The sequence below is a fragment of the Falco peregrinus genome, chromosome Z (assembly GCF_023634155.1).
Source record: "Falco peregrinus isolate bFalPer1 chromosome Z, bFalPer1.pri, whole genome shotgun sequence".
Classification (NCBI taxonomy): Eukaryota; Metazoa; Chordata; class Aves; order Falconiformes; family Falconidae; genus Falco; species Falco peregrinus.
In genome coordinates, this window is record NC_073739.1 from 55,618,398 (window position 1) to 55,643,786 (window position 25,389).

Genomic DNA, 25,389 nt, shown 5'->3' on the forward strand with positions numbered 1-25,389 from the left:
AGCCGACCGCTCGGGGCTTAGCGAACCTGCTCCTCAAACCAGCGCCACGAGTTCACCATCCCGATGCCAACACGAGAGCCTCCCGCCGGCACAGGCGCCCGGCCTGCCCCCGCCAGCTGTGCCTGGCTCCCGGGCTCTCCGCCAGCCGCCGCCCGCCCCAGCGGCTGTCACCGCCTCCCCCCCACGCGGGCCCCGCTGCCTTCCCAGCGCGGCACCGGTGGGGGCAGCGACGGAGACGGCGGAGGGTGCTCGGCCCCGGGGCCGCGCCAGGGCCGCCGCCAGGGAGGCGCCGCTGCGGCCGGGCGGTGTCGCTGCTGGCCGCCGTCAGCGCCGCCCGCCCCGCTTAACGCGCCCGGGCGCGGTTCGGTGGCTGGGGAGCTGTGGAGGTGGCGGTGAGGTGCGGATGCCCCGGCAGGCGTCTGAGGCGTGGAGGCGGTCTGACGGCGAAGCCTCGTCAGCGGGTCCCCCTCCCTCGGCCGCAGCCGCCTTCCCCCGGGCTTTCAGGAGGCGGCGGCAGCGGCAGCAGCGCCGCCGGAGCCCGGCTCCTCGGGGGGCAGCCGCCGCTGGCAGGGCGGGCGGCGGGATCATGGCCGCTCAGCCCCCGCACACACAGCGGCTGCTGCTGCGGTGCAGCGTGAAGCTGCTGCTCGCCAGGGAGGAGCTGCCGGCGGGGCTGCAGCTCGCCGGCCCGAGCCAGAGCGCCCTGCAGCTGGAGGTGCAGCCGGGAGAGGAGGACGCGGACGTCACGGTGACAGACGGTTAAGTACCGAGCCCCGCCGCGCCGCTGCCGGCCGCCCCCCGCCGCCTCCTCCGCGCGGGGGACACCGACCTCGCCGCCCGGCGCGGCCTCCGCAGGGAGCCGGGCGCTGGTCCGCCGTGACTGGGGGAAGAGGCCCCGTGGCCCGCCGGGCTGTCGGCGCCGACAGTCGCCGCGGCGCGTTGGGCTGCCGCCGCTTTACCGGCGCTCTCGCGGCCAGGTGCCGGTAGCGGCCGTTAACGGCCGGGGGGCGGCGCGCCGCGTCTCTCCAGCGTGGGTCCGAGGGGACTCGCACCTGCCGCGGTGGTCAGCTCGGCTGCTGGGGCAGGGGGCGGCTCTGGGCGCTTTCCCCGGGCTCCGGGGTGGGCCGCGGACCGGAGCAGCCACGCGGTTGCGGTGGGAAGGCGGCTCGAACTGCGGCCGGGGCCGGTCTCGCCTGCGGGGCCCGCGGGGCGCTGCCCACCCGCGCGTTTCCCTTCTGCCCTCACAGCCCGGCGGTGGCGACCAGCCCCTCAGCAGCGGGGATGCCTTGCGGCGGAGAGGGACCGACTGGCAAACTGCGTCGGTTTTCCTCTGTTTTCGAGCGTTGTGAACTCAAAAATTCAGGCAGGGGTGGTCAGAGGAGGTCTGGCACCCTTACTTGAAGGACAAGGTCTTGATTTCCTCCTACGGAGCCGGATGGAAGAGGCAGAATAACCGAGCGGGAAGGGGAGGGAGGTGAGGAAGCCGCCCTGTGGCATGTGTGCCGCCGCCGGGCAGAGCCGGAGCAGCCCTGACCCGCGGCACGTAGGCCTGGAGGAATTCCTGCGGGATCAGCTGCTTGTATATGGGCTGGCTTAAGATGCACAGGTGATGTCTGCGTGCACACACTTCCCTGACTTTCTCAAAAGCAGTCATTTTTTTTTTTTTTCTCAGATTTCCATTTTACAACAAAACACACTTCTTGATTCTGGGTGGCAGGAAGACTGGGGAAAAACCTGAAATTGCTGTGTGTGTAGAAAGTGGTGACTCTCGGTGAGGTGGGGAGATACAAGACCAATCCTGAGCAGGTCTAGACACAGCATGCCAGTTGCAGCTTTGATTTTTTCAAAAGTGCTCTCAGTAACTTCTGAAAGGATTGGTGGAATAGATGTATTACAGTTGTGTTGGGTTTTTTGGTCAGCAGTGTAAATAAATCAGTTCTTAATGCCAGTTGATACTGGATATATGCTTATGCTATCAGTTGCTTAACGTGTCACTTAAGGAAAGCATGAGTTATAAAAACTGACCACTAATTACAGCTGAGACATGCTTCTATCTTGCATTGCATTAATTTGAAGATTGGTCCGTAGTCACTGTTCTCTTGGGTCTTTTGTTTCATACGTGCTCATTCTTGCATGCATGTGAATGAAGGACTTGCTGAAAGCAGAGTGAAATTAAAAGTTAACAGGTTTTGAGTTGGTTTTTTTTATTGGAAGGGATCACATGGGACAAAACTGAAAACTCTGAAGGTAAAGAGGGGATATGTTGGGTTTCTTGGTTTTTTTCTTTTTTTATGCCCAACAACAGTGGAGTGTAGTTGACTAAAAACTTCTTTGGTAAGTTTTGGATGAGGGTGCATCATTTGGCATCACTGTAGTAGTCTTGCTAAGAGAGGGGAACTTTGCAAACCTGTTTTGAGGTGCAAGCTGTCTTTCATCTTTTTCCTTTCATATGAAGATGTTCAAGCTGTGCCCCCTCAGACCCTACGCATAACACAAATCTTTTTTAGTGGTATCTGGGAGTTAAGTAACTTGATGCTTGAATAATTTTTGTATAAGGTGAGAAGTCTGCAAACAGCTAGATGACACCCTATTTCTACTACTGCCAATGTAGTCTGTTTTTCTAGTATTACTATCTGCTCATTAGAATGATCTTACTATTACTTGTGTTGTCTCACCTAGGATGGACAATTTTGCTGTGAAAGAAAAACTTTTAAAAATCTTGAATAAATTGGTCATACTGTGGTGCCTTTTGGTAAGATACAGGTTAAGCAATAATAATAAAAGAAATTGGCATAATTTGAAAAGTTCACTTCTCTTTTTTTTTTTTGTCTCCATACTTCTCACTGAAGTGATAAAATTTACTTTTATTTTCAAACTCTACCTGAATGTCTACCAAAGCTATGTATTGAGTATGTTTAGGAAAAAAAAATTGCTTGTAGTTACTGTGATACTTAAAACACATCTTGAAGGGTAGTTGCTGGCTTTTTAATGATTATTTAAAAAAAACAAACAAACAAACAAAAAAACCCCCAAACAACAGCAGCAAAACAAACAACCAGTTCCAGTTTAGGATACCATCTACTTTCTTACTGGTAAGAAAATATTTGTCAGGAAATATTTTTGTGAATAATGAAGCATGCACTTTTAATGTGTATTTTGAAGTGATAAAATACCCCTGGTCAAACTGTCTGGTCAAAAATTATTCTGACTGCAGATCTGTGATTAGACTGTCCATCAGGACTGCATTCTTACCCTTCTAATAGCATTCAGTTTACCTGTGGTTTTTATAGTTTGCCTATCACCACTGTATTTGTCTGAACCTGTTCTTTTATTGTCTGTCATGTAATAATGCTACTTGACTATAAAGCTAAGTAAGAATGCAGACTACATTGCATAGCATAATGTATAGTATATTGATGCTGCTCAGAATGATTTTAAAGGCAAATGTGAGCGGCCTCTACTGTGGTTCATCAGCTGCTGGAGTTCGCAGTCCTTACTGGTAGTGCCAGTAAGAATTCCACCAGCTCAAGCCTTAACATTTCCCTTTCATGTAGATGAACATTGGGGCCATACAGTGGCTAAAGTGAATGGATAACAATACAACCACTTTGTTCCCCAGAAAGAAGTCTGAAGTAGTAGAATTCCTCCACAGGTGGAACAACCGGTTGTGATCCTGAAAGATGCAGAAGCTGACAGATGAATACAAGGCGTTAAAACAAGGAAGAATGATTATGCTTTACCAGGCAATGGATCTATTGCACCTGTGGGACAGAAGAAAGCAAGAATCTCCACAATGCAGTATTAATATATGTAGAATGGGCAGAAACAGTGGACTTCTAAAGCACAGATGCCAAAGGCAGCAGGTGAGTATACTTCCGAGTGGTGAGCTGGAGCTACAACCAATTGAGAGAAGATTCCATCAGGGAGACTGGCTTCTGATGATCTGTGAACCCAGGGAGAGCTGGAGAGTGATGCCACTTATGGAGCAAAGGTGTTGTCAATAAGATAGCTGATCACCTGGTCCTACTGATTTGCTGTTGATTTGGAAATGAAGATGTAGTCTGTAAAACTACTCCTGAAAGGTAACCCACTGCTGCTGAGAGAACTCTGAACTTGGGTCAAAATATTTTTGAGGATGCTGAACAGAAGAAGAAATCCTGTTGACTGATACAGTGCATTGCTTTGGGAGGATGGGATATTAAAAACATAATTTATAGCTGGTTTACAGAATGATCATAACATAATTGCAGTTCTGGTATAAATAGTGAGAACTTCTAAGAAGAAAGTAGAAGACTGGTGTCCAGGAAGTGTTACCAGCAGATCAAGAGAAAATCCAGGGCTGCCACCTGTTTGGATCAAAAGAAGCTTAAGAGCAGATGACCAAGTGTTGTAAGATGCAAGTGTAGCTGTGTGGCTTCTTTACAGCTGGGAGACATTTTGGGTATCCTTTCCTGTGATAACTGGTGTCTAAACAGGTGGTGATAAACTGAGGCCAGGGAAGTGCTAATTGAAGGCTTCAAAATTTTACAGTGGAGGTTTCTCCTAGCCACAGCAGCTCTGCTTTAATTCTGTTACATTCTTGTTTAGTTGCTTTAAACAGCTATAGCTACTGTTTCTCTGAAGTACTTTTTTCTCCACTTCATGTGACAGCTCTTTAGACAATTAAAAGAAGCTTCCTTGAATACTTTCAAAAACATACTGTAAAATCCTTGGAATCTTGTATTGATTTTTGTTCCTTCTGTTGATGTATTACTGTACTTTTTGTCCCTTACAAGTATCAAGAATATAAACACAGACAGGATTTAAGCTTCCAAACAACAAAACACATCCGGCTACCCCTTACCTAACAGAAGTAGATACCACTGTGCTTGGCCATTGTGCTTTTTAATATGAAAAAAGGTTTAGAGTTATTCAAGCTGAGTACAGGAACCTGTCACCTAGCAGCTGCAGCATCCGTGTATTTCTGCATTAAAGAAATGTGGTATTTAATATGGCTTCTACAGGAGCACATATTGTACCAGCTCTTCACTCATTAATTTGTTTTGCCTGAGATCACTAGGAAAACAAAACCCCTTGATACCTGTTTAGGAAAGGGTTATTGGCTGTCTGTCATAGTTTGGAGTTAGTGAGGGAGAAGGAGGACTATTTTTTCCAATTCCATGGATACTTCAACAAAATTCAACAGCAGCCTAGCAAATAATGTAATTTTTCTTTCTAATTAGCAGAATAAACTTAAAGATACCTAAGTAGGCTGCTTTGCAAACCGACTTTTTGGTTGGTTGGTTGGTTTTGGTTTTTTTATTCAGATGACCTGCACAGGAGCTAGATGAAACTGGAAGAGTAGTACTTTTTTTCTTGTTTTGAAAAATACACAAACATTCTTTTTTGAAATTCTGGTTTGTTTTTTTTCCTTTACCTTCCATGTTCTAGTATCTACAGTAAGCTTGTTGATCGTAAATGACAGACATAAAACTTGTGAGGCTGGCAGATAATTTTTTGTCTGCTCACAGCTGAAGAAGATTAGGAAGTCTGTAATAAATGTGTGTTTTGTTCTTTATGTGTTAGGTGAGGAAAAAAAGAAAAACCTGGGTGTTACATATACAGGAAAGACTCCTGGGTAAATGCTATGCTTTTAGATTGTTGTTACTTTGTCTTCCACTTATGCTTAATATTTTTTTTTAATACTGTTCAAATATTGGAGATCAGAAAGTATGAGTTTCTGTGGATGGCCATGATTTTTGGAAAAATTAGTGCAATAAGTGAAAGCCCTAAGGAAAGTCTGTTGTGTTTTACCACATTTTTACATGGTTACTTGTGTTTATTTAAGATCCTTCACATCTTCCTTAAGAGTTGCCTCCCCTGAGTTCCAACTTTTAAACTCCAGGAGAAATGATACCAGTTTTTTGACCAAGTTACTAATAATGTTACATTTTTTTGTTTGAATGTAACCTGCTTTTCAGGAGGCAGTTCTGTGCCCCTGGAAGTAGATGGAAAATTCATATTGACTTCAGATGTGCTGATCGTGTCCCAAGTGTGGCAGAAGATAAACTGCAGACAAGCTGGATGGTCAGTAAGCAGTATTGACTCTCACAGGATATGATAGCTGTAGAGAAGCCCTGCTGCCTTTTGTGTTAAGTACTGCGATTATAGGCCATATATTTAGCTTTTTTAAAATTACATAAAAGGGAAGCTATGCAGCATTGTTGGACTTGAGGACAATGTGTTCTATTTGTGCTCCAGAACAAGGGTGCTAATTAAAACTTTACAGCTCGTAAAAGTCATCACTGCTAGTCCAGTTCCACCAACTCAGTGGTAACAAAACATTCATGGTAGTGAGCTTCAGACACTTAAGCTGGACTGGGTACGAACCACTAACCACAAGAGATGAACTCCACATGCTTTTACTTGGCCCTTGCTTAATTCTCCCACACGCTGTACCATGCAATTAAATATATTGCAGAATTTTTTTCCTGTCCCATACTGAGACCAGTTTTAAATCCTAACACATTAGGGAATTTTAAAAGTACAATAAATCATAGAATGGGTTTGGGTTGGAAGGAATTTTTAAATGTCACATAGTCCACCTCACCCTGTGTCACAGTCCACTCAGTGCATTCGTGATAGTTCGTTTACTATGATCTCAAAGCGCAAAAATAAAGGTGACCACGCCAAGGGGTTATGCTTCAATCAAACAGCACAACTTTATTGTTTGCCTATAAAGCAGCGTGTGATAGGTAAAATGACAGAAAGTGAAGAAAAAATAAAAGGAAAGAGGATTATAGCTACCACCATGGGTCCATGGTGTCCCTATAGTCCCAGGTCCAGGCAGCGTCCTGCCGGTCCTTCTGATCGTTGTGATCCTTGGTGGAGAAGATCTCCTAAGTTTGGTTGCCAAGGAGCCATCTTTTAAGGCAAGCAACACACCTTGCCCCTTCTCTGGCCCATGGATTGTTGCCAGTCTCTGCCTTCTTGAGCAAGGTTACCACATATGTCCAAAGAGGAGTGCTCGAGGTGTGGTTTGCCTTAGAGGCAGGTAGCTTTAGACCAGGAGGTGTGGTTTTGTATTATAATGATATTATAATGAAGAAAGTTCACCTGAAGTTCAAGTTTTTGGGTTTATTGTTATGACAACGGTTGTGATCCATCTTCTGGACAGCTGTTATGCAGCCTTACCGTAGTTGTTCCTTCCAGTGCCAGGTATCAGGGAGCGGCATAGTATTCCTTGTACCATGCAGTTCTCCTTCCCAGGGTCTCTGGGTCTCAGTGTCCACGAGGACCACATTCCATCTCCAGGACTCCGTTAGCAATGTTGAGACAATATCATTCTCTTTAGACCGACTCTTACACCCTGCAAAGAGTTTACTCACTGTAATTCAAAAGTATCAGGTTTGGATATGGTGGAAAATTATTAATATTACGAATACTTATGTTCTGATACTGTTCATCAGCATGTATTACACAGATAGTACTAGCATCAGCAGCCTCAGTGTGCTGTTGAGGGCAATCACTGCCAATAGTTCTAAAGTAATTTGCCATGTCCTTTTCCACTGTGAAAAACTGTTTTCCTAGTGGGGAAAAATCAGTTGGTAGGGGAGGTCTGAGCAGACAACATAGTTAAAAATTTATGCATGTAATTCATGTAACCTCTGCATGCAGGTGACATGGAGGCTTTGCTATCCTTTCCAACTTCCTACATCTTTAGAGCAGCACAAAGGATTTCAGGGGGGCATAAACACAGCACTTCTGTTCTGAAGGGAAATCGCAGATCATGCAGCTCTTGAAGCAGAATAGGTTGTGTGAATGAATAGTAATGTGTTTGAAGGTGGTATGGTTAGAAGCAGTAATCCTGAAATTTTCTGTTAATTGTTTCATATCATAATACTAACTGTTCCAGTGCTGAGTAGATAAACTCTTAAACTTCGGTTTCACAAGGGTCTGTCTTCTATCTCAGGTGCTAGGTTTTTTTCTTCCATGCAGAAGTTTTGCAATATGTGAGTAGTTTGCTAATCAGTCTTGGCCCTTTTTTTACCCTGTGTCATGGTGTAACCCCGGCTGGAAACTCACACCTCCACTTGCTTACTCCTCCCTGCTGGGATGGGGGAGAGAATTAGAAAAGTGAGAAAACTCGTAGGTTGACATAAAGACAGTTTAATGGGTAAAGCAAAAACTGCGTGTACAAGCAAAGAAAACCAAGGAAATAATTCTCTACTTCCCATCAGCAGGCAGGTATTCAGCCATCCCCAGGAAAGCAGGGCTCGATCGTCCGTGATGATTACCTGGAAAGACATGACATCACTCTGAACATCCCCCCCCTCCCCCCCCGCCCCCCTTGCCCTTAGCTTTATATGCTGAGCATGACGTTCCATGGTATGGAATATCCCTTTGGCTAGTTCAGGTCAGCTGTCCTGGCCATGCTCCCTCCCAATTTCTTGTGCATCTGCTCACTGGCAGAGCAGGGGAAACTGAAAAGTCTTTGACTTAGAGTAAGCACTACTTAGCAACAACAAAAACATCAGTGTGTGTTATCAACATTATTGTCATACTGAATCAAAAAAACCAACACTGTACCAGCTACTAAGAAAAATAATTAACTCTATCCCAGTCAAAGTGGGACACCCTAGAAGAGCAAGCAAGTAAAGGTAGAAGTGCAAGTTTTGCGGTAGGTACATGCTTCACCTTTACTGTTCGGTAATTAGCATTCATTTTTTATATTTATATAATACAGATGTGTAAATATACATACACACACATATGTGTGTTCATATAGGTAGGTACATTAACTTATATATAGAGATAATAAATTAAGACTGAATCAAGAATTTCAATAGCTAACCTGAAAGAGATACACTGCATACTGGCTAGGTTGGTTTGGTTGTGGTGTTGGTGCTTTAGGGGATTGGTTGATTGGTTGGGGTTTCTTCTGCTTTCTTTTATCCTGTAAAACTCTCCTTATGCTCTTACGTTGTACCATCACATTGTATGCACTGCGCAACAACTGTGGTCCTCTGTGGATGCAAGTATGGGATTGGAGAGACCTAGATTAAGTTCGGTGTTCTCCCATGAGGTGTCTGCATCAATAGTATAGCTAATCTTTCTGTAAATGCAGTGATACCATATCTTGACCCATCAGCCATATGGTAGAGCTAAGTGTTTTAAGGTTGTGAGCTGCTTGGAGACTTACAGATGGATTGAAGTAGCTTTATAGTGACTGGAGCTGGTACTGAAAGCATTAGAGCTGAGTTTAGAGTAAACAGTGTTGCCTATAATGCCTTCTGCTGAGAAGCCACTGTGTATTCAACCACCCTGACATCTGCTGGAAAAGTAGCATGGTGAGCTGTAAGCAATTCAGAAGACACCTGGAATGCAATGAGGATAACTCCTTAAACCAGGTAACAGACAGCCTTACCAGAGGGAACGCGTTACTGGACCTGTTGGTCACCAACGCAAAGTAAGCTAATGGGTGATGTCAGGATCGGAGGCAGCCTGGGCTGCAGTGTTCATGCACTGGTGGAGTTTGCGGTCCTGAGGGATATAGGTAGGGTGAAGAGTAAAGTCAGGACACTGAATTCTAGGGAAGAACACTTGCAGCTATTGAAGGAGTTAGTCAGTAGGACCCCTTGGGAAACTGCCCTCGGGGACAAAGGAGCAGAACAAAGCAAGCACATCTTTCAGGCTGCTCTCCACAGAGAGCAAGAGCTCTCAGTTCCCAGGTGTCAGAAGTCTGGGAAGGAAGGCAAGACACTGGCATGGACCAGTTGAGACCTGCTGGTCAACCTGAAGGGCAAGAAGGAAATGCACAGGCAGTGGAAGCAGGGACAACTATCCTGGGGGAACACAGGGATGCAGCCTGGTTGTGCAGGGATGGGGTCAGGAATGCCAAGCCATGGCTGGAGCTGAACTCGGCAACAGAAGAGCTTCTATAGGTATGCCAGCCAGAACAGGAGAATCAAAGAAAGCGTACCCCACCAACGAACAGGACCGGCAAACTGGTAGCAACAGACGAGGAGAAGGCTGAGGTACTCCACAACTTTTTTGCCTCAGGCCTCACTGGCAACCTCTCTTCTCATACCTGTCAAGTGGACCGCAAAGCAGGGCCTGGGGGAACAAAGTTCTTCCCACTGTAGGAGATCAGTTTCCAGACCACCTGAGGAACCCAAACATACCTAGTCTATGGGATGAGATGCATCCCGGAGTCCTGAACAAGCTGGCTGATGTAGTTGCCAAGCAGTCTCCAGAATATTGGAATAAGTCAGGTGAAGGCCGCGGTGACTAGAAAAAGGGAAACATTGCACCCTTTAAAAAGGATGGAAAGGAGGACCCTGGGACCCACTGACCCGTCAGCCTCACCTCTGTGCCTGGGAAGGTCATGGAACAGATCCTCCTAAAGCTATGATAAGGCACAGGGAGGGCAGGGAGGTCATTTGCGACAGCCAGCATGGCTTCACTGACGACGAGTCCTCCCTGACCAACCTAGTGGTCTTTTATGATGGAGTGATTCCATCAGTGGACGAGAGAAGAGCTACGATGTCATCTATCTCAACTTCTGTAAGGCCTTTGACATAGACCCCCACAACCTCCTTCCTTCTAAATTGGAGAGAGATGGATTTGATGGATGGACTGTGGATAGGGAATCAGCTGGATGGGCACATCCAGAAGGTAGCAGTCAATGGCTCAACGTCTGGATGGAGACCAGTGATGAGTTGTGTCCCTCGGAGGTCCGTACTGGGACCAGTTTTGTTTAATAATTTCATCAGTGACATAGATGGTGGGATTGAGTGCACCCTCAGCAAAATTGCAGATGACAGCAAGCTGAGCGGTGCAGTTGGCCTGCCTGAGGTAAAGGGTGTCATTGCGAGGGACCTGGACAAACTTGAGAAGTGGGCCCATGTGAAACTCATGAGGTTCAGCAAGGCCACGTGCAAGGTCCTGCACCTGGGCTGAGGCAGCCTCCAGTATCAATAAGGCTGGGGGATGAAGAGGTTGGCTGCAGCCCTGCAGAGGACTTGCTGGTACTGGTGGATGAAGAGCTGGACTTGAGCCAGCCATGTGTACTCATAGCCCAGAAACTCAACAGTATCCTGGGCCGCATCAAAAGAAGCGTGGCCAGCAGGTCGACGGAGATGATTCTGCCCCTCTACTCTGCTCTGGTGAGACCCCACCTCGAGTACTTCTCCACCTTGGGGTCCTCAGCACAGGAAAGACATGGACCTGTTGGAGCAAGTCCAGAGAAGGGCCACAGAAGTGGTCAGAGGGATGGAATACCTCTCCTATGAGGAAATGCTGAGAGAGCTGCCGTTGTTCAGCCTGTGGAAGGGAGGGCTCCAGGGAGACCTTTTGCAGCCTTTCAGTACTTAAAGGGGGCTTATAAGAACATTGGGGACAGACATTTTAGTAGGGCCTGTTGTGACAGGACAAAGGGTAATAGTTTTAAACTAAAGGAGGCTAGATTCAGACTAGATAGAATGAAGACATTTTTTACAATGTGGGTGGTGAAACACTGCAGGGGGTTGGCCAGAGAGGTTGTAGATCCAGATCCCTGGAAACATTTAAGGTCAGGCTGGACAGGGCTCTCAGCAACCTGATCTAGCTGAAGATGTCCTTGCCTGTTGCAGAGGTGTTGGACTAGATGATCTTTAAAGGTTCCTTCCAACCCAAAGCATTCTGTTATTTAATGATTTGTCTGGGTTTATCATCTTTTCCCTGTGTTTGCCCTCTGAACCACTTCCTTCTCTTGTGCTATGTTTAACTTGAAGTTTTAAGGTACAGTTTAATGGCTCTTACGGTATTACTGCTGACACAGCTTTCTAGGAAGAACTTCAGACAGCTTACTTTGGCTGGTTTGCAAATGTTTTAAAGATTTCTTGAGTTTAAACTTTGAATAAGGGCCTTCAAGAAAGAGTCTAAAATTTCTCAAGCCTAAATAAGTGCTAGCAAAATGAAACTGCTGGAAATTGCCTTTTCACAGCCTAAGTTAAGAATCCTAAATGAACCAGAAGACATTAAATGCCTTGCTGAATAATGATACTTTTGGATTTTGTTACTTCCACTGCAGCCTGATCTGAACTAAATTAGGGCTTTGACCATCCCGTGCTTATGTCAAGAAGAGATAGTGTGGATGGAAATAGGTGTAATGGAAAAGTAGGCCTTAACTTTCTAGCTTGGCAACATAAATTAATGAAAATATTAAGGTTGTGTCTCTTTGCTTTTCAATATTTGCAGTGATGCCCAGATACTTCTAATAAAAGTAGTTGTTTCTTAAGGATTTCCTGGCCTAACTAGAACATAATGATGCATGAGAGAAGAAAAGAATCATCTTTGGTTTTTTAGATCACAAAGCTAAGGAAGAGGATACTACCTGGAAGATTTTAAATCTAGAAGTCTCCACAGTAAATATTTAAATTGAGTTAGGATATGTTTTTTGTTGAAGGAGGAGAAATTCTGAAAGGGTTTTACTTTTCTGGGTTTGTTTGGGGGGAGAAAAGGGAGGTTATTCAGGTTTGTAGGGTTGTATTATTTTGCCAGATTACCTAAATCACATGCACAGAGAAAATAAGTGGATAGATACAAGAAAGTTTTATTTGAAGGCCACTGATACTAGTGGAAAGGTTCTTACTGACTTCATGGCAGTCTGGATCAGCTCCTGCCTGTGTCTTTTCTCCAGCCAAAGGCAAATAAAGGCATCAATGTGTTGTAAAGGCAACAAAATGGCAACCAAAACCTGGCATCACAGATGTTTTCATAGCTGGCAGAAGTTGTACTCAGCAATGCATTTAGTGCAGTGGACTTGGGTTTGGTGGTTCAAGAGACAAAAACACATACTGTTTTGTTCTGTGTGCTACAGACGACTGATTTTTTTAATACATGGAAGAATTTCTACATAGTAGTAGTATCATAATCCTACTCTCACAGGACACTTGCACATGTTTGTGTTAGCATAATAAAGAGTCCCATTGCTAGCTCGGTTGGGTTTATGATCTTTTCTAATTTTATCTTGAATTTTCTGTGGTGAATTTTAATTTATTTAATCTGCTGAGGAAACGAAAGCTGTATGTAAATATATTTGAATTTTGAGGTAAGTAAATGTAAGCGTAAATAATTTTCTCCTTTCAGTAATCTTACATGCTATCTATAAATTAATTAAGGTCTTGGCATCTGAAAATCTTGACAGTCTTTCATCTCTTTATGTTTAGCTATATAATTTTGAGTGCATCAGGCACAAATCCTTACCCTGCAAAAATGTGTACTAGTAATTTTGCCTCTGGGATTTATTGCCATTGACTTCAGCTGGCAGTGTTCCTGTAAGTAGCATGGGTGGCATTAACGTCTGCATGTGTCCATAGGATCAGGTTCTTTTTATCCAGAAAAAAAATTGCAACTGTTTAATAATAGACATCTGGAAAGCAAACCATCTGCACTGAGGTCATGATAGCTTGATCATTTCAGTGCCAGCTACTTGTATGCCAGGTTCTTCTGGCAGCTAAAAAGTGTGCACTAGAGAGAGGCCTTCCATTCATTTCACACTGTTACACGTACAGAACGCTTCAAGTATGTCCCGGACCATACAGTGGCTCCCAAAACTGTAGCAGAAATGTTGTATTAGGTACTTAGTTTTTGTAAAAGCAGATCTGCTTATTTGATTTCCAAAGTAGCATGATATAAAATGAGTGCAAGGCAGTGTTGGTGCAGAGAGAGTGATAGTAGGTTCAGACATACGCAGGGGATATGTAATGGAAAGGCATTCAAATTCTTTGTTCGAATTTGGAATTCTTCAATCATTATCATTAGTTACTATGTTCTGGTTTTAATCCTTTGGCACTCTACTATTCACAGTGGCTGTGCATTTCTGAGTAGAAACAAAGTAAGGCTCTGTTGTCTGGTGTCATGGTTTGATTCCAGTTGGCAACCAAGTCCCATGCGGCCGCTTGCTCACCCCCCACCCAGAGGGATGCGGAGGAGGATTGGAAAAGAATGTAAAACTCTATAAAGTTGAGATAAGAACAATTGAATAGGTAAAGCAAAAGCTACGCACGCAAGCAAAGCAAAGTAAGGAATTCACTCACCACTTCCCATGGGCAGGCAGGTGTTCGGCCATCCCCAGGAAAGCCGGGCTCCATCACACGTGACAGTTGCTTGAGAAGACAAACACCATAATGCCAAATGTCCCCACCTTCCTTCTTCTTCCCCCAGTTTATATACTCAGCATGATGTCCCATGGTATGGAATACATCTTTGGCTAGTTCAGGTCACCTGTCCTGGCTGTGTCCCCTCCCAGTTTCCCGTGCCCCTCCAGCCCTCTGGCTGGCAGGTCCCAAGGAACTGAAAAGTCCTTGATTTGGTATAAACATCACCCAGCAGCAACTGAAAACATCAGTGTGCTGTCAACATTGTTCTCACATTAGAACCAAAACACAGCAGTGTACTAACAAGAAAATTAATTCTATCCTAGCTGAAACCAGGACATCCAGTTAAATGTTTGGTAAATAATATATTAAAAATATTTGTGAAGAAAAAAAAGCATGGCTGAAGTGGGAAGACTACTTCAAATATATTGGGTGTAATTATAATAGGAAGCAGGAGGAGATGGCTGAAAATTACAGGCTATGTGGCTAACTAGAGGGTACTGAGGTAAGGCAGCAAAGGTTAGTGATGACTAAAGATATGTCTGTATCTTTTGTTTCTTTCTTCCCTGCTCCCTCTCACCACTGCTTAAAAAGGTAAAATATATCTGACTTATTGATAAAAATGTAACAAATCTTATATATATACTGGTCAGTGACTATAATTTCTTAATTTCCCTATTTTAAAATTTTCACTCATAAACAGAAGGCTAGTTTCTTTAGATAACCATAGAAAAATTCTTAATTTACTGCTCTCCTTTTCTTTGTTATTATTAAAAGATTAAGTTTTCAGGAAATAAACTTTATTTTTTGAATTTACATTTGATGACGCTTTGCATTAGGTGCTAAATATTAAGATACTAGATTTAACGTTAGTTTCACCCTCAGTGCAAAATGAAAGAGCTTGTATCTCAAAGTGATGGAGATTAATTGCTGCCTGCATTTTTTGCTGTGCTGCACCCCCCAATTCTTAAAAAAATACTGCTGCTGAGTATGTTGGATTTTTCAATCCAGAAGATCCTATGCTTTTCAATCTGATGATTTTTGGGGTTTTTTTGTTGTTATAATTTAAATACAAGTGATCAAAAGTCGTGTATCATTACAAATCTTCCTTGATAGTTTTGTGGTACTTATTTTTTTAACATCTTATTTGTGTAAAGCTACAGTTGAAATGCTGCTGTCAGAAATGTATGGGCATAAATTAGCAAAAATAAAGTAAAAGTAAATATATCTTGTAATTAGAAAAGGAGTTGGAAAGTGAGAATACAAGTATGGCCTTTTCTTTCTGCAAATCCAGTAACTTTACACCAGGCCTTTCCTCTCCAAGATGTTTCTGTGTAAAGAAGGAGATGCACTGGCTCATTAAATGTCAAGCTGAGTAGACACCAGCAGTGTGAAATCGATTTACAGCTAGCAGTATGAGGTATTATGAAATGCTATTCTTGATTTTCTTATTCTAAATCCTTTAGAAGATAAAGAAGTAGCTTATACAGTGCCATGGTATTTGTATCCTATCTTAATTGAAAGCCCGGTGCTTTATTGTTGCAGTGCCTTTAAACTCCAGTGATTTACCACAGTAGTCTGAGATTAATACTTGTTGATTTGAAGTTAATGCAACTGTGCCTGTTTATAGTAGAGAATAAATGCTTTAATACTTTTAGAGATACTAGTATATAATTGAGAAATAAATTTCTCAGACTTAAACACTGTTTAATTGTTTAATATCTGTCTAGATAAATACTGGTTTTTTAAATCTTTTTTTCTCTAAAGTTTGCTGTAGCACGATTAAAGTAGGTATCCTATTCTGTGCCTCAAATCACACTCGCATGGTGGTTTTTTTGGATTATTTGCCTGATTCTGACTGCCTTACAAGCTACATCCAAGACAGTTGGTATACTGAGAGGACAGTTGTCCTAAATCGTCACCATTGTGGATCCATGTCACAGAGATTCTTTACGCCTCCTGGGTGCCAGTTTTAGTCATGTATGAGGCTTTAAACGGTGCAGTTAATACTTGGAGGAGGTATCACTAGTGAGGTTACAGGCAGAGGTGGGTGTATGCACAAGGTGGCTTGTGTATGAGAAAAATATTAGAGCCCATGATTGTAAGTGCCAACTTGTCCTCCTGTCTCAAGCTTTTTTTATAAGTCAAGTTGTGCTTTTGTAGCTTGGATGTGTCAGCTGCACCAATAATTAGAAGAGGTAACTTGTTTCCTGTTGTTACTGCAACATGACAATCTTCTTGAGGCTGACCGAGTACTCTTTCAAAATTGGCACTAATTGTTCTGTACCACCGCATTAATTTTACACAGCTTGGAGTTGGTGACCCTTGATCTCCTTGCCATTATATGTTTTATTTGTTAAGCTGCATAACTGCAGGTAAAGGCAGAGCTCTGTTTTGAGGATGACACACCAGCACTCTGACAGGTGCCTTCAAAGGTCAGGTTACTTATTCAGTCAAGGCTGCTGCCTGCAGATAACTTTCAGACTTGAGTCAGTGTCTTTGGAAGCTGTCTTTTGCTGTGCAAATGTACCAGCTTCAGTTAACTGTTAGTAAGGGATGTTTACATTGCACTTAGTTGTGTGCGCTAAACATTCTTTGTTGTGTTTGGTATTTTAAGGGGTGTTATGAATCAGCTGAAGGAACAGGCGGTGTGATATAGTTAATTAGTAAGCAGGCTTATTTGAAGCCCACTGTTTGTGGGGCTGTATTTATTTTTGTATTTGCATCAGTAGCAAAATACAAGATGTTGATGGATGTGAATTGCTTGGATTTTTTGGTTTGGTTTTTTTTTTTTTTTTTGCATTAGCCTTCTGCATGCAGTAGGTGCTGATCTGTGTTCAAAACAGGATACAGGTGTAGTGAACGAAAAAAACCAACCAAAAAACAAACAAACAAACCCTGAAAGGTATATAGGAGTAGATAACTGTGCCAGATTGTCTTTGTTCTAAAGGTGATTAGCAGTAATTATTAAATGAATACAAACATCTTCTTTCTCTTAACCACAAAGGCCAGGAAAATCTTTGTCATTGGGGAACTGGCAGGGAAGCATCAGTAACTTTTAAATCTTACATCCCCTGGAAGAGTTCTTATACTTATGAAAAGTCACTCTGTGAGGTGAATGCCTTTTCTGGTGATTAACTGTTTTAGCTAAGTAACAGTTAGTTTTGAGAACCGTGTACCTAAAAAACACTTTGATGATTTTAAAATATTTCTCAATAGTTCACCTAACACCTTAATCCAGGGAAAAAGCAGTACAAAATTAAGTGTTTAGTACTCAATTCTGTAGATGGCATCAACGGGTGGGTACAGGTTATCTGCAAGGTAGATTTATTTTCCAAGTAAACTTAGCCAGTGCTTCGATATACTTCCAGCAAGAGGATAAGTGATTTTAATTTCAATTATCATTGAGCATGGAGCTGTGAAAGTGAAATTTAGAGGAGCATGTTCCTTTGTTTTCTTTTTATCTAGGTTCATCCAAGCCCCTCTGCCTCATTTCCAGGCTTTTTCATACTTCTTTTCAGACTCTCAATCACAAGGTTTTCTGCTAAGGAAAACCTTACCAAGTTCTCTTTTGAAGAGCAGCAAAGGAGGAAGACTTCGGTGCCTCTAAAAAGATGACGGCTAACTCTTTTTTTTGTTATTAATATGTGAATAAGGAAAATATTTTAAATAATCAGTTGTTATTTTTCTGTCTAGAAATCATGTAGGAAGTATTGACTTTAGAGGAATGTAACCAGATCAGCTTGCTTACAGTAATGATTTGGCTTTTTTGTTGTTTGTGAAACAGGTAGGAGGATATTGTAAAATACATAGTTCCTCTTGAAATTTGCATTTATTAGGTTTTTTTTATTATTTATTTATCTTAGTTGGGGGTGGGTGGGTGTCTCTCCTTTTGCAAGAAAATGGTACTCATTTTTTAGCTAACAGGGCAGCTGTTTATTCTGATCTTGAAAGAATCTAGGCCTCCGTGTAGTAAGATGCCTGTGTTTAAATTACACAGAATTCAGGCTTGTACTCCTCATTGAGGTTGCAGCCAGCTCACATGCATAAAACTAACAACAGTTTTATGCTGTTGTCATCAAACAGTACCCTAGGACTTTTTGTCTACAGTGATAGTAATGTTAAATCTCTGAACAAGTGAAATGTTAAGGTAAAATAACTGGGAAGAACGCCAAGGCTTGAATCTCAGAAAACCTTTTGGTTTTTTTTCTCCTTACTTACTTTATGTGAAAGAGACAATTTTGTAGACATTTTGAGTGTGGTTGTTCTTCATATAGATAAGAGGTAGAACATTTTTTCTCTTTTTATTAGAAGAGCAGGTATAGTGCAGTACTTGTATTTTAAGCTGCCTGCTGACTAGCCACATTGTGCCATGCTACCATGTTTACTGCACTGCCGCCACTGTGTACAATCATCAACAACATTGGTGAAAGTTATGGAGAGAAGAATTAGTTTCAAGTAAGTAGGTAAGATTATCATATGACTCTATTTGTTCCTCTTTCTTCCTAGTTTAGTGTTTTTTATTCCTGAGCCTTTATTGCATTTGCTCACTATTCTTCACAAATTTAAAAAAATAATTATAAGTTGTATGGAACATCCTTTTAAGTTTTGCAGTTTGGTTTAATCAAGCAAATATCTGAGTCGTGCCATTTTTGCCATTGAAATCATAGTAGTCTAAGAAAAAGAAGTTCCATAGTGTGTTACGGGGTTTTTTTCCTGATGTGAACCCAGTAACTTTTTAAAACTCTTATGCTTTTGATCAGAAGTATAGTATTTCAAAGCTTGTAGAGTAAATACCATAAATCACCCATAGAAAAGGAATTTCTTTCCATGTAGAGGAGAAAACGAGCTTCACACACTTTTGTGAGAAAAGATGATACAACAATGCTTTCTGCCTCTGATTTCCCATATCATTGTTGAGCTTGCTTGGAAATCTAGGTGCCTTGTATTTGTTTTCCACTGTAAAGTCTAGGCAGATGAGAAGAGAGATGCGTGGGAAGGGGAGGATGCCACTGGAATGGAGAAAACCCTTGCAATCAAAATCTGACCCAATAAAAAGTTCTTACACCTTTTGCTCTTCTACACGGTTTTCTCTTTCTGTAAACAAAGTGGGAAGAGTCTCAGTGAAAACATGTCATTCTGGTGCCTGGGGCTTCTGCAGCTAGTCATTCTCCAAGACAGTGTTCACAGAGCCTTCTTGCTGGGGTTTCCCCTCTGCATCTGTGATGCACCTGGCCATGTCCCACCTGCTGCCAAGCTGCACCATCGTGCATGATGGCATCAAAAGGCTTAAAACCAAAAAGGCTCAAAACCTAAAAATGACTGTATTTAAGATGAATAAAGTGAGAGGCAAATGCAATGAGAAGTAAAATCTCTTAAGGCTAGAAGGGAGTAAATGAGCTCTGTGCAGGAGATTCCTTCTGGTTCCTTGGACCACTGTTCCAAGATTCGATAGTCCTGCATATGTTCCCTTTAAACCATGTAAGCTTTGTGTGTCTTTTAAAAGAAAAAGACATGCTCTTCGGAAATGCTGAATTTCTGCCCGCAGCTTAACTAAAGTTACTGTGCTATTCTGTAGCTATTCCAGTAGCTGGGAAGTGAAGAGTGTTCCTCCGTGGTTTTGTTTCTCCTGTTTACAATGGAATTATAAACCCTTTAACAAACTGGTTTATTTTTAATATATAGTAAAGTGTGTCCTAAGAGTATCCTGAAATGTATTTAATAAGAGAGTGAGCACAGGACCCACAGGGAAGTAGGCTGAATTTTTTCAGTGGTACATAGACCTTGAGGATATGCTCCACCCAAAATGGATATGAAATTATTTCAAAAGTCAGGCTGAGGAAATGGAGGTTATCACAGAGAATCTCTGGCATCTGCAAGTAGAAAAGCAGTGCTATCAGCAATGGCCTTCTCCACCTCAGTGCAATAACAACCTACTAGTCCTATTAAAGTCTTCTGTAGTTGTTGACTGTCACAGCTGTGCAGTGAGCTGTCATATTCAGTGCAATGTAAAAGCAAGAAATTGAAATGGTATTGATCTTGTGTACTGTGTTTTGAAGTGTGTTATTTTCTTATTCCATTTTAACTGAGGGTAAAAAACAGTAAGTTTTTCCCTAACCTTTCAAATACTTCTGCAGGGTATGACATTGGCCACCATGTTTATTGCCTTGCACCTTGATACCAAAATACAGAATCTGGTGCTTTTTTGTCTTTTGTTGTTCTGAATTAACACAGCTTTATGCTGCCTGTCTGTCAAGGTGAAGAAGGATCTGTACAGATCTCTACATGGCAAATACATTTTTACTAATATTGTTGTACTATGTAGTTTATTGGCTGGTAGGAGGAAAGATCCCAGCATTTGGGGGTTTGACCCCTCTGTTCCCTACAGGTCAGAAAATATGTGGAGGCTGTACACAGGAGCTCCAGTGAATATGTAGAATATTCCAAATTAAGAGGCAATTGATTTTGCTATAGGTAGGACTTAACCATGATACATTAATTGTAATTGGCAAGGGATACATGGCAGAATACATGCGTGAGACACTTTGGAACGAACTGTTCATTGCGTTGACTGCGAAATTGCCATTAGCTTCATCAGTGTAAATGTGGGTTGTAGGAATATTTAAGTGACAGCTGGAAGTGAAAATTTCCGAGTGCCACATTCCATTCTTATAAATGTACACCTAAAACTGGAGTAATACATACTTTTTTCACCTAATACTGCTATAAGTAGTACTCCAAGATTAATCAGTGTTAAAAGCAGAGACATGTTTGTAACTATGAGATTTGCTTAGCTTTGAACTAGACCAATACCATTGTAGTCTTTCCACAAAACAGTCACTTTATTAGTCAGGATTGGACTCTTCCAATCTAGTTACACTCACATTGCTGTATTTGAGAAAAATGTGAACATTTATCCTGAAATTTGATCTGGGAATATAATACTTTAAGTGACCTTTTTGACAAACTGTTATCTACATGATAGTTACTAAATTGATGAATTACAGCTCACAGTAAAAAAACCAAAACCAACCAAACAAAAAAACCAAAAACAACCAAACAAAAACACCCCCCCAAAAAAACCAAAAACCCAAACCAAAAAACCACCACCGACCGCCCCACCCCCCAAACCCCCTCAACAGGTAATATTTTAGTGAAGTGCAAGCCTTTCAAATGAAAAAACAGCCTTCATAAGTTGTAATGAAAACTTACTAGTACATTTCTGGGAGCCCTTCTTGTGACACCTCCAAGGGGAATGGGCTGCTCTAAGTACACAGCAGCTCCATTGAAGTACAGCACAGGGAAGACATGGGCCTGTTCAAGTGGGTCCAGGGAGGGCCACAGAAATTATCAGAGGGCTGGTACACCTCTCCTAGGAGGAAAGGCAGAGGGAGTTGAGGTGGTTCAACCTGGAGAAGAGAAGGCTATGGGGAGTTCTTATTGCAGCCTTTTAATACTTAGAGCAGGGGGTTAGAAGAAATACAGAGAGAGGCTTTTTACCAGGGCGTGTAGCAATAAGACAAGGGGCAATGATTTTAAATGGGAAGAGGGTGGTTTTAGATTGGACATAAGGAAGAATTTTTTATGATGAGGGTGTTGAGTCACTGGAACAGGATGCCCAGAGAATGCCCTATGTTTGGAAGTGTTCAAGGTCTGGTTGGACAGAGGTTTGAGCAACCTCGTTTACTGGAATAATATCACAGTCTGTGGCAGGGCAGTTGGAGCTAGATGACTTTAAAGGTCCTTTCAAACCCAAACTATTCTGTGATTCTACGATACTTTCAAAGTAACTGATAAGCAGCTGTACAAGTATAGTTACATTCATCAATCTACACTGAAAGTAAAATAGAAGTGAGGTCAGATTATAGGAAGGGAGTTGTATGTCAGCATAAGTTTCTGGAAGGTGTGTCCTGTAATTACTGTATGCTAATGACCCTCTGTGTGAACAAACTTCTGAATGGGATGACTGACCAGTTTGGTAGCGGTAATGAGTTGCTCTGGAAGCAATAAGTATTTTTTATCCAGAAGAGGGTAGCCTGTATGATTCAAAACAGGTTTTCCTAATACATTATGCAATGTGGACAGCCACTGCATCTGTTGTTTCCGATATTAGATTCTTAAGAAACTAGCACTTTTTTTGTGGGTAGTAAGTTTATTTTCAGCCATATATTTTTCAGCAACTTGGAGTAAGTGGTTTGATTCTCCACAAGTGTTTTGTGGGCAAGAAGGGAGCTCTTACTGTGTGCAGGACTCATGCTGCATGACTTCAGGCAAATGGCTTTTGGGCTTTCTGCAGGAGACTCTTGCCATTATTTGACAAAGTTTAGGGTTCTGAATTTAGAGACTCGGTATGTATCAGTAAAGCAAGTGAGCTTAAAGGAAACTGAAGTAGATACAGTGTAAATACCTTTCTTTTGCAATAAAGTTGTGATTTATTAGTTGTGATTTCAGGTTGGATTTGATTCAGAGAACCTGTTGTGGTTGGAGTACAAGGTTAGCAGATGCTGGGTCTATACTTTGTTCTGTTGCAGAATTTTGGCAGGGGGCTGGGGGTCAGCCAGAAAGGTTTCAGGCTCTCTTCATGGCACAGTGTCACCTGATGTAATAAATGCAGAGGAGCACCATGAGACTTGGTTCACACATTATTGTAAAGCCTGTTGAAGATACTCTCTTGGCTAGCATCTCTAATAAAACAAATTATACCATGAATGGCAGAACTAATGAAGCTTTCTTTCCTTCAGCTGATTTACTTTTTTCGCTATCCCAGTGTCTTCCTCATCTTTTCCTATGATCACTTCAGAGCTTCCTCTTTCTTTCTGTCCCAACCCTTTCTGTGATTGCTTAAAGTTACTCCACTGTTATGCATGATTATGAATCCTCTATCTCCTGCTCATGTACCATCCACAGTGGTTGACTCTGGAGCTGACTCATGCATGAGTTGGGAAGAAAATGTCACTATTAAGCATGTTGATAATTTCCTTCAGCAAGAATGGCACACTGGGCCTCTCATGTTTATTCAACGACCCTTTACATGCAATTTTCAGGAACACCATGGTTTTGGCATGTTGGCCAAATTTGATTTTAATCAGTTTAGGAGTTAAAAAATCAGGAGAGATGGGATTGCTGATCAGCAGAGCTGCACAAACCATACTTGCCCAGAAACTGGACTAGTGTAGGGGCTGTCTAGGAAAGCCAGATGTGAATCTATTTAAGTAAATGCTGCTGTATTCCTTGAGAAATGCCACGTCACACTACCTGAGTTTTGCAGGTTTTGAAACTTATTCCTTGGTTATTGTTTGAACAGAGTATCCATTGGTCAGTAAATGTAAGTGAAAGAAAACGATTTCTGTGCTTTCCTCCTTGATTCTCACAATATGGCTGACCTTTCACCCTTTTCTATTCTTGTTTGTGAATGGATTGCTTGCAAACCTATTTAGGTTCATCATGTTTAAATTTTGATGGAGTCACTTCACACTAAATCCACCAGGTGTCAAAAAACTTCATACAAACTTTCTCTTTACTGCTAGTATCTATCAGAAGAAATGTTAGCCACATGCTTGGTTTTCTCCTAAGCAGCTATTCTTGAGTTTTGTAAAGTTGAAAGGTGCTTTATGCAGTAGACCATGACATAGAAGATGTGCCCGTTTGGTCTTTTGACTTAGGAACCCTGGTTTTCTTTGAGAGGAACTGTTCTGAAACATTTGTGCCCTTGAACACTAGGTAGTCAAAGATGCATAAGCTTTGATGTGTTTATTATCTGTTGTTTGAATATTAGTTGTTATGAGGACTTTAAAAAAAAAAACAATGAAGGGTTTGGGGTTTTTTTGTTTCTGAATGCAATGCAGTTTTTTCTTTTCCATTTAATTTTCTTAAGTTCTTTCTTAAACCCTGCTAAGACAACCTGTATGATTCCACAGATTTTTAAATTACATACCTTCATGACACATTTCTCATAAATACATTTCAGCTGTAATGTTGTATCTGTATGCTCAACAGTGTAGTAGGAAGAAGCAAAAGGACAGTCCTTGTAGTAAAATCTGTTTCACATGTTGAATAAACACAGAGACTTACGGAAAGGAACTAATTTCTCTCACTCACAGAGAAGGTAGTGTATGTGACCTGTTCCCATAGGCTTAGTAAAGAATAATTTATTATTTTTTTTAATGATGACTTTCAGGACAAGGAAAAAGGAAATGTCCTTGGGACCCTCCTGTAGTAGTCTGTTTGTATTACAAATAAAATAAAATATACACTGAGACATGGAATTCATGGTCTGAAGTCTAATTTCAAGGAGCTGCATTGAAGAGTAGAGTGTTTCTGCCTTATGTTAGGAGACACTGTACTACTGTCCTGGGTATAAACAATGCATGTTGTAGTTTGTGAATTTCATGTTTCTTTATGAATTGCAATCTTTTGGCTTACCCTTTGGCTTTCTCTTAGAAAATAGTTTGGGGTTTTTTGAAGATAATGTAGTAGCAGAAGGTCTTCCTTTTGTCTTTGCCATCCCTTCCTAGTTTCAAATGTAGCTGAACTTTGGCTTTCCAAATACCAGCCCTTCACGGCTGGATAGATAGATTCATTATCCATGTTTTTGCTTTTTTTGCAATAAATATGTGAAACTAATGCATGATACTTCTGTAGAGATTCTGAGTTGTATATGATGGCTGTGGTTTTAGGGGTATCAAGCAACCAGCAAAACGAAGAAGCTCCTGTGATATGACCTGTTTGGTATGATCTTAGTGTGATCACTTCAACTGTACTCTAGGAAATCAAAGTAGAATAAATTCATAATTACAACCCATACAGGTAGTAAAAATTGTATATATATATACAATATTATGTATATACAGAATAGATACTCTCTCTATATGTATACACACACACATGCAATAGATAGAAGTTTCTAGAAGAACGTAAGTAGAAATAACAGTTAAAGCATTTTAGTATGCTTGTCTGCATGTTTAGATCAAATAACAATTGTTTTGGATTTCTCTCTCTATTCATAGTTACTGATTTCTCAAGAAACTTCCCAATGACTCGTCTGATGCTCTTCAGCAAACGTAGTGTGCCTAGGTTTCTTTGCCAGTATAGGAGCCAAGCTCAGACTGCATGTTTCTTTTCACACAGGCCTCAATATTTAGGATTCTGTTTAACTTCAGATCAGCCTCATCTCCAGAGGTTACTGACTGTTCACTTAAGGAAGAAGGAACCTTGAGGCTCTTGCCAGACTTTTGACTACCTTCCATCTCTTTGGAAGTGCTGCTTTTCC

At 41.9% G+C, this 25,389-nt stretch overlaps 1 protein-coding gene across 1 annotated transcript in view; it reads left to right on the forward strand.

Annotated features, from left to right (window-relative positions):
* The first annotated feature begins 4 nt into the window (after positions 1–4).
* LOC101920729 (histone-arginine methyltransferase CARM1-like) overlaps positions 5–25,389 on the forward strand; it is an 81,801-nt gene continuing 56,416 nt past the window's right edge. The window contains exon 1 of the mRNA XM_055791329.1: positions 5–758. Coding sequence (XP_055647304.1) covers positions 404–758 — 355 coding nt within the window. The 5' untranslated portion in view covers positions 5–403. The remainder of the gene's footprint in view (positions 759–25,389) is intronic.